The following is a 9,401-nucleotide window of genomic DNA, read 5'->3' on the forward strand; positions in this document are numbered from 1 at the left end:
TACTCATCTTTGGGCAAGATGTTTCTAGCATTTACCCGTCCAAAGATTGGATTGTTTGGCTAGTCGAATTTATCCATGGATTTTGAATATTTTTTACATGCACGTTTTACCTCGTCCATTGATTAGGCGAATATACCTTAGGTTTTACCTCGTCTAGTGATAAGACGAATATACCTTAGGTTTGTTTTTCTTTTCTTCATCCTTATTTCAAGGAAAGCTTATAGACGTTACATCCTTGCGTCCAGAGATTTTACTCGTCTTGGGCTTTTAACCTTCTTGTGGACTAGTTTAAATGAAAATAACATAAGAATTAGAAATTCACACAACATTATATACATTGGGTATCCAAACTATATATACACAACACAAACATCGTCCACAAGTGTAGCACATGCTTAGAAGCTAATGCCTTTAAGGAATTAAAAATACTTATATACAAACAAACAGACTAAGTACATGACTTCATCCATCACAAATTCGTCCATAGATAGCGCAAAAGTTGAAAACTAATGCACTTTTAGGGAATTAAAATGTTAAAGACATATAGTACTAGCAATAAAAACAAATAAATATGGAGAAAATAACACATAGCTTCAACTTAGTCCATGATGACGCTCGTCCATGATGACGCTCGTCCATTATGATGCTCGTCTAGGCCGACCCTTCATTGATAGTATCTTCTTAGATGCTCAACATTCCAAAGGTGCTTTAGCTTTCGTCCATCTAGGGCTTCTAAGTAGTATGATCCTTGCCTTTTGCAAAGATAACCCTGTATGGTCCTTCCCAATTAGGTCCCAGCTTTCCATGGGTCGGGTTCCTAGTTACCAAGGAGACCTTTTTTAGGATGAGGTCCCCAATGTTGAAGTGCCTGGGTTTCACCATTGCATCATGTTGTCTAGCCATAAGATTTTTGTATCTTGCTGTCTTGTGCTCTGCATTCATCCTTACCTCGTCTATAAGATCGATGCAAAGACGAAGTTGTTCTTCATTCTTCTCATCCTGATACCTCCTCACCCTGTGGTTGGCCATGTGCACTTCTACTGGTATAACTGCTTCGCTTCCATAAGCTAGCTTGAAAGGAGTTTCCCCTGTGGGGGTTCTCACAGTTGTCTTGTAAGCCCATAGTACACCAGGTAGCTCAGCTGACCATACTCCCTTTGCCTCTTCAAGCCGAGTCTTGATGATCTTCAACGAGGATCGTTTTACTACTTCTGCTTCTCTATTTGCTTGTGGGTGGGAGGTTGAGGAATAATGATTCTTGATTCCCAACTACTCGTAGAATTCTTTAAAGGGTGTGTTATCAAACTATCATCCATTGTCTGACACCAGTACTCTAGGTACCTTAAACCTGCATACAATGCTTTTCTAGACAGTTTTTGACATTACTGTGTGATTTTTGCTAAGGGTTCAACTTCCACCCACTAAGTGAAGTAATCAATCCCCACCACCAAAAACTTCATCTGCGTAGTTCCAATTGGAAAGGGACCCAAAATATCCAATCCCCATTGAGAAAAAGGCCGTGGGGCCATCATCGGGGAGAATACTCCGATGGTTGTCTAGAAACGTTGCTAAAGCATTGACACTAATTACACACCTTTACTTAAGTCTTAGCATCTACTTGAATCGGCGGCTAGTAATAACCTACACGGACAACCTTGAGGATGAGTGCTCTAGCTCCTAAATGGTTGCCACATGCTCCTTCATGAACTTCTCTCAAAACATAGTTTGCTTCGTCTAGAGCTAAACACCTTAGGTAAGGACGTACTTAGCTAATCTGATTCTTAGTTTTCTGGCCTCGCCTCTTTTGTCTGGAAGCCTTCCATCCTTTAGGTAAGCGATTATTGGGGTCATCCAATTTTCTTTACCTTCTATTTCCTGTACCTCTGGAAGATCAATGCTAGGAATGTATTGGACCTTATCAAACTTGTCCACCAATCCATCTACTGATGCTTCCTTTGCTAAAGCGACTGCTTCCATGTTTTCCTCCCTTGGAATTTGAAGGAAATTGGCTTCCTTAAACTTCTTAATAAGGCGTTTCACCGTATTAAGTTACTTCTTCGTCCTTTCTTCTTTTGCCTTACATATTCCATTTACTTGACCCATGATTAACTGAGAGCCTCCTTCGACAACTATTGACTCGGCCTCTAAGGACTTAGCCAATTCTAGCCCTTTAAGAAGGGCTTCATATTTAACTTCATTGTTAGTTATTTGGTACTGTAGATGAGCCGTATACTTTAACTTATCTCCTTCTGGGGATTGCAACACAACTTTTATTCCTCCTGCATATAGTGTAGACAACCCATCTACATGGACGACCTATGTCTTAGCCTCTTCCACTCTGTCTAGATCACTATGACTTGGAGTGAATTTAGCAATAAAATCTGCTAAATCTTGAGCCTTTATTGTATTCCTAGGCTGATACATGATATCAAACTCACTTAACGCTATAGTCCATTGGATTAATCTTCATGCGGCTTACAACTTGTTCATCGCCTTCTTGAGCGGATGATTTGTCATGACATTGATGAAATGTTCCTAGAAGTAATGCCTTAGCTTCCTTGAAGCCATTATTAATGCAAAAGCTAACTTTTCAATCATCGGATATCGTCCTTTTGCCCCTTTTAGTGCCCGGCTTGTATAATACACAAGCTTCTGTACTTTCCCTTCTTCCTTGATTAATGTTGAACTTACTGCATGTGGGGACACTACTAAGTATAAATACAACTCCTCACCTAGTATGGATGGACTTAGTATGGGAGTTGTAGTAAGATAGACCTTAAGATCTTGGAAGGCCTTCTGGCACTCGTCCGTCCATTCAAATGCTTTCTTGAGAACTTTGAAAAAGGAAAACACTTATCTGTAGCTTTTGAAACAAACCTGTTTAGAGTTGCAACTCGTCCAGTAAGGGACTAGACTTCCTTAAAAGTCTTTGGTGACTCCATGTTCAATATTGCTTGGATCTTATTAGGATTCGCTTCGATTCCCCTTCGTGAAACCATAAACCCTAGGAACTTCCCTGACAAAACTCTGAAGGCACACTTACTTGGATTCAGCTTCATGTTGTATCGTCAGAGGGTGTCAAAGGTCTCTTGTAGGTCGTCCTAATGTTTCTTCTCATCCAAGCTCTTCACCAGCATGTCATCAACATAAACTTTTACATTCTGTCCTATCTGTGGATGGAACATGTGATTGAGCAACCTTTGATAAGTTGCCCCTGCATTCTTTAAACCAAAGGACATCACTTTGTAACAAAACTGTTAGGACATATGTGATTGGATGATAGGAACATATGTCAACATTTTATGTATTGGATAATCCTTTGACGAAACATATTTTACTTATAATTGGGTAGATCTAGGATGTGTTTAATATTTCAAGAAACAAGAGTTCAAGTCCAAGTCCAAGTATTGAAGCCATACAAGTCTGTCTAAGAATCAAGTAATGAAGTGCTAGATTTTAAAGCTCGACAGCTAGTATCTATTGAGGTTTAAAAGCTGCTGAAGCCTGTGGCTCGACAGCTAGCTCGATAGATGGCTATCTATCGAGGTTTATGAAATTCAGTTTTTCTGGACTGTTTTTCATCCAATCCATGAGTATGTGTTTGAGTTTTCTTTTCTCACAACCCTAAACATATATAATTATTATTTTAAAGGTCGTATCAGGTTGCACAGCCAAAAGCACAATTACACAAGAGCATAATTCCTCAAGTGTAACCAAAAACCTAATTTGCCCTAATTCTTGAGAAGCTGCTGTGTTTGTACACCATAGGGTTTTGTGACCGAACAACTTCATGATCTTCATGTGTTGAAGAATAGAAGAACTTTGTAGCCAACCTCCTTCTCAAGTTGGTGATCAAGTCGTGTACTGGGATTTACGCATCTTTTGGTTAGTCATATACTGGGAGCTGTGCAATACAAGGAGAGATTGTTACTATAGAACAAGTCCAATTGGGTATTGGGGTAAGGGTTCAACTATAGGTTGGTATAAGGTACTGAAATTCCTTTACTTATAACCGCTTGTTTTGATAATAGTGGATTCTCAAGAGTGGTGATCGTAATATCACCCGGTGGGGTTTTTGCCGTGTAGGTTTTCCCCATTCGTAAACAAATCACCACGTCAAATTTATTTTCCACTGCAATTAGTTATTTGGTGATTTGTTTGTGCTGCCATGCTCATTGCATGTAATTGAACCTAATTAATTCACTTGGCTAATTAATTGGTTAATTCATCACAAGGGGTCAATACATTTTTGGCCTAGCAAGTAGTATCAAAGCAGGCACACTTTGATTAGAGTTTAATTTTTGTTGTGAGATCCATTGACTCCTGTTTGTCATGGATAGAGGACAGTCACTTATTGTACCTCCTTTATTTGATGAAACTAACTATGCATACTAGAAAGTACACATGAGAGCTTTCTTGCAGTCCTTAGATGAGAAGGTGTGGCTAGCTGTGGAGATAGGCTGGACTAAGCCAAAGGAAGTGCCAGCTGATTGGGATGATGCAAAGATCAAGGCGGCTAACTTCAACAGTAGAGTATTAAATGTCTTATTCAGTGTGGTCACAAATGAGGAGTTCAGGAGATCTCCTCCACTGAAACTGCAGAGGAGGCGTGGACTATTCTCTAAAAAACCTATGAAGGAACCAAGGCTGTCAAAGATTCGAAGCTTCAGAGGCTCACTACTAGCTTCCAAGAAATCAAGATGAAGGAGGATGAGTCATTTGATAAGTTCTATGCTAGGCTTAAGGACATAGTGAACTCAGCATTTAATCTTGGGAAAACCATTTCAGAACCCAAGATTGTGAGAAAAGTGTTCAGATATCTGCTCAAGAGATTTCATGACAAGATCACGGCTATCGAGGAATCAAAGGATATTGATAATATTCCTTTGACTAAGCTTGTTGGAAATTTGCAGACCTATGAGTTGGGTTTGTCTAGGCTCGGAAAGTTAAGCAAGAGTAAGAGCGTGGTATTGAAGGCCAAGAGCAGTGACACTGATGAGTCTTCCGATGTTAAAGATTTTAAAATGAAGTCCTACGTCACTCGGCAATTCAAGAAGTTCATGAAGAATGCAAATGCAAAGGGTTTCGACAAGGACCGTAGGCAATTAAGTTCTTCATAGTCTAAAAGCCAAGACAAAGGGAAGAAGGATGCTAGGGATGGTGGTCAGTACACTGTTCCTTCAGGGCCTAAGTGTTTTAGTTGTCAAGGATTTGATCATATGAAACAAGAGTGCCTTACTTATCTCAAGTCTATTAGGAAAAGCAAGGCACTTGTTGCTACCTTAAGTGACACCAAACCTGAGGATGATTCCAAAAATAAGGATGACGAAATCCTAAATGCCTTCACCGCTACTGTTAATCCTACTGAAGGGATTGTAGAAGATGTGGATGAAAAAGATAACTTGGTGGAGTCAAAATTTGAGAAGATGGATGAGCAAGATGACATCCATATTGCCTATGCAAAGTTATACAAGGTCTCGGAGAAACATGAGAAGTTGTATAGGTTGGCTATCAAGAAGCTCAGTGATGTGGAGCTTGAACGAGAACAACTCTATTGGGTTCTAAAACCTTTAGGTTTAAATGTATTAGAACTCTAATTTGTAATGTTAGCAAACTATGATCAAAACATTTTAGTCTTGTTTAGACTGCTCAAAGTATGTGTCTTATATGTAAAGTTGGAATCAAGTTGTTGCAGAATTTACTATGCAATTCTGCCTGGCTCGATCGATCGAGAATTAGACTCGACCGATCGAAAGTCGTGCAGCTTTTTTTTTTTTTTTTTTGCAGAATTTTCTAACTCAGCCCAAGCCCATTTTACTTGTAGGGTTTTATGTTTTGCCCTAGGTATAAAAGAGAAAACCCTAGCCACATTTTTAGAGTTGCTGCTGATGCTCTTTATGCTGTGTGTGTGAATCTCTTGTGAGATCTAGAGGTGTTTGCCTTCACATACACTTAGGGCTATCAAGATCTACATTGATGTTAAGAGCTTGGTGATTAATTCAATTGTAGATTCAAGAGCTTAAAGATATACAAGCGGGAGTGCTTGTGCTTACTGGGAATCCAAGAAAAAAGTAATCCATGGACTCGGAGCTGTCATATGGTCATGGTAGTAAGTTTCCTACTCGAGATAGCAATAGGATGTTAGTGGTCTAAGTCGCTATTGTATAAATTTTAATTCTTTCATAGTAAATTTAGTTTTACCTTGAAGATAGCTAGGTTAAATCCTCCCCAGGTTTTTTACCAGTTTGGTTTTCCTAGGTCATCATATTATTGTGTTTTTTATTTTCCGCACTTTACAATGATATGATTGACATGTGTTAACCTAGATCTGCATAATTTACCTAAGTTAATCACTTGGCTAAATAACTAGGTTAATCTGGTTGTGTTTAAGAGGTCTAAAAACGTACAAACTTCCCATAAAGTTTGATGAAGCAAATCAGACTATTGGAGTATTGAGGTTTGAGAACAATTTCTTAGCTGAGAAGACTAAAAAGCGGAACTCTTCCAAGTGAGAGCTCAGTTAGAGAGGACTTCAAATGCAAAGCTGGACGAGATGCTCAGTATGCAAAAATCTACCTCTGATCGAACCGGTATAGGGTATGAATTTCCTTCTCCTAATATTGCCTCTTCTAGCACTACTGTTTTTATTTCTCCTGCTAACAATATTGATTCTGAGAATAATGATGCTAAAATTGTGATAACTAGTGAGCATATAGACAAGGGTAAATCTATTTTAGGAGCACCCCTATGCTTGCTAAGAAAGAAACCAAAAACCCTTGGGCTAAGAAAGAAACCAAAAACCCTAGGGCTAAGAATAGTAATGCTCAAAAGTCTAAAGAGAAGAAATAGCATCTCTGTTATCACTGTGGCACAGTTAGACATACTCGACCAAATTGCTATAAGTGGTTAGCCACTCAACAGAGCAACATCATGATGTTGTCGGGAAGCCAGAATCAGCTTTCGTCCTCTCTTGCACCTCTAGGAGATCTTCTCAAAACCCTCATGTTCCTTTCGAACTTGAACGGTTTCAATTATTCCCCCTCACCACCGGTTCAAGGGTTTCCTCAAAGGAAAAGTTCTTCTAAAGTGTGGAAGGAAAATGGTTTCAAGTGATTTAGTCACTTATTTTTCTCTCTCCCTATTTTTTTGTTATGTTTGCATTTCTTGTGTGTTTTTTTAATTGAGACAGTCTAGTTTTTATGCATTACTTTATTAGGCTTGTTTTTGTTTGGTTATTTTTCAGTTTTGTTTTTATTTTGTCTCATTCATAAAAACAAAATAAAAAATTGAAAAATACAAAAACAATGTGTATTTGTGTATATTGGTACTTGTGTACCTTGAATGGCCAATGAAACAAAATTTTCTAACTTTGTATCTTTTGTAACTTAGATGAGCATCTCTATGCACAACTAAGAAAGTGAGCTTTGTGGCTCGTGTTTGTGATGAGTAAAATTGAGTAATCTCTTATACTTAACACTCGCATCACTCTTTTTGACGGGAATGATTAAAAAATCCTAAGAGAAAGGCATAAATAATCATCTCACCACTGTTGCCCGCCAATCATGAAATGACATCTGTATGCTTCGGCATAGCAAAAGTGTAATATCAAAAAGTTATATATAATTGGGTATTTCTTTTCTCTCTCTTATATGCTCATGCATGATATGCTTAATAAAAGAAAAATATGCAAAGAAACAATAAAAGCAAAAAGATCAAAATGCTTTATATATGATTGCAAGCGTGTATTCTAGGAGATGTGAGAGTTATAGGATGTACCTCAAAGGTGATAGTCTCCATCAAATAGTTATGATCTTGTATGAGTTAAATTGATTTACTCATATCTCAAATCGTCATAACATGGAGACACTTATGCAATCTTGTGATGTTTTCACACACAACACACAATATTCTTTACTACTTTGGATACATGTGCAGGTACAGTGTGATTTGGCCATCACGAGGTTTACATGCGCTAATGTATGCTCACTAAACTGTCTTAACTTGTTTTTTATATATAAAATTGGTTAGACTTGTTGTGTGTGTGTGTGTGTGTGTGTTTGGATCTAAATGCATGACATTTTTCTTCATTGAGAGATGATTTTGAGAGCTTAAAATGCTGTTTGGATCTTTGGTTGAGTAGCATGCTAGATTGCATTCATATCTATGTTTTTCTCTTCTTTGAAAAATTATTTTTAAGCAATCTCGATAGCTCCTCGATAGCTCTCAACAGATTGGCTATCTATCGAGACTCTTCAACTTTTTTTTATTGTAATCTCAATAGCTCTCGATAGCTATCTCGATCTATCGAGAAACTCTCTGTCTCCTCGATAGCTTCTCGATAGCTACCTCGATCCATCAAACTTCTTTGTTGTCAAACCTCTCGTTGATCCTCAATAGCTAGTTCGACAGTTGGAAAGCGCCTCTTTAAAGCTCGATAGCTCTTGATTGATCGAGCTTTATGAGGATTCTATATAAAGAGCCTTCGCGATTTCAGTTCTCACTCCCTCAATCTCTCTCGACAAACTTCAAGCTTTTCACCTCCCAAACTCACTTTTCTCTCTCTAACCTTCAGTCCACGTGATTTTCAGCCTTTTCTTGCCTCTAATAACTTGGTATGATCTCTCTATCTCTCATTCTTTATGCATTCCATGCATTTAGATCTAGGTTTTGAGTTGTTTGAAAAATTTTGGGGTTTTTCAAAATTGATGAAGGTTTTGTGCAATTTTTGGGATAGGTGTTGCTTTAGTAAGTTTAAAATCTCATGCATTGCATCACACTCGCATTATAACAATGTTTCATGCATTTTAGATGTGTGTTTACTTTGTTACTATGTTGTGTGCTGGTAGGTTTGGATTGGGCTGAGCCTATGATGTATTTATTTTTGCATGTCACATGTTCATGCATTCTCATGCATACGTACCTTCAATTCTATATATTTTGATATATATGTTGCTTGATACTTTTCTGATTGTCTCTCTCTTTCTCTTCCTCTTATGTTAGTTGCATCATGGCACCTAAGCGTAAATCTGTTCTGTCTCGGAACCCCCTTCATTCCGGGGCATCTTCATCTTCTTCTCCTTCTGACCTCACTCATTTTCACGTACGGTTCCACGCAAGTCTGTCCAAGAATCAAATAATGAAGTGCTGGATTTTAAAGTTCGATAGCTAGTATCTATCGAGGTTTAAAAGCTGTTGAAGCCCGTTGCTCGACAGCTAGCTCGATAGATGGCTATCTATCGAGGTTTATGAAATTTAGTTTTTCTGGACTGTTTTTCATCCAATTTGTGAGTATGTGTTTGGGTTTTCTTTTCTCACAACCCTAAACATATATAAAGATTATTTTAAAGGTCGTATCAGGTTGCACAACCAAGAGCGCAATTGTACAAGAGCATAATTCATCA

General features: G+C 38.2%; 1 protein-coding gene across 1 annotated transcript; it reads right to left on the reverse strand.

Annotated features, from left to right (window-relative positions):
* Positions 1-732: 732 nt before the first annotated feature.
* LOC142632924 (uncharacterized) lies at positions 733-1,977 on the reverse strand. Its single transcript, XM_075807235.1, has 2 exons — positions 1,882-1,977; positions 733-1,269 (listed from the first exon to the last, which is right to left on the reverse strand). The coding sequence occupies exons 1-2, from the start codon at positions 1,975-1,977 to the stop codon at positions 733-735; spliced, it is 633 nt and encodes a 210-aa protein (XP_075663350.1).
* Positions 1,978-9,401: the final 7,424 nt, after the last annotated feature.

The sequence above is a fragment of the Castanea sativa genome, chromosome 4 (assembly GCF_040712315.1).
Source record: "Castanea sativa cultivar Marrone di Chiusa Pesio chromosome 4, ASM4071231v1".
Taxonomy (NCBI): Eukaryota; Viridiplantae; Streptophyta; class Magnoliopsida; order Fagales; family Fagaceae; genus Castanea; species Castanea sativa.

Excerpts from the sequence above, each read along its gene's own strand:
- LOC142632924 (XM_075807235.1), bottom strand. The coding sequence starts at position 1,977 with ATGGAAGCAGTCGCTTTAGCAAAGGAAGCATCAGTAGATGGATTGGTG. Across the intron at positions 1,270-1,881 it reads CTAGCATTGATCTTCCAGAG|TTGGGAATCAAGAATCATTA; the intron begins GTACAGGAAATA and ends TTCTACGAGTAG.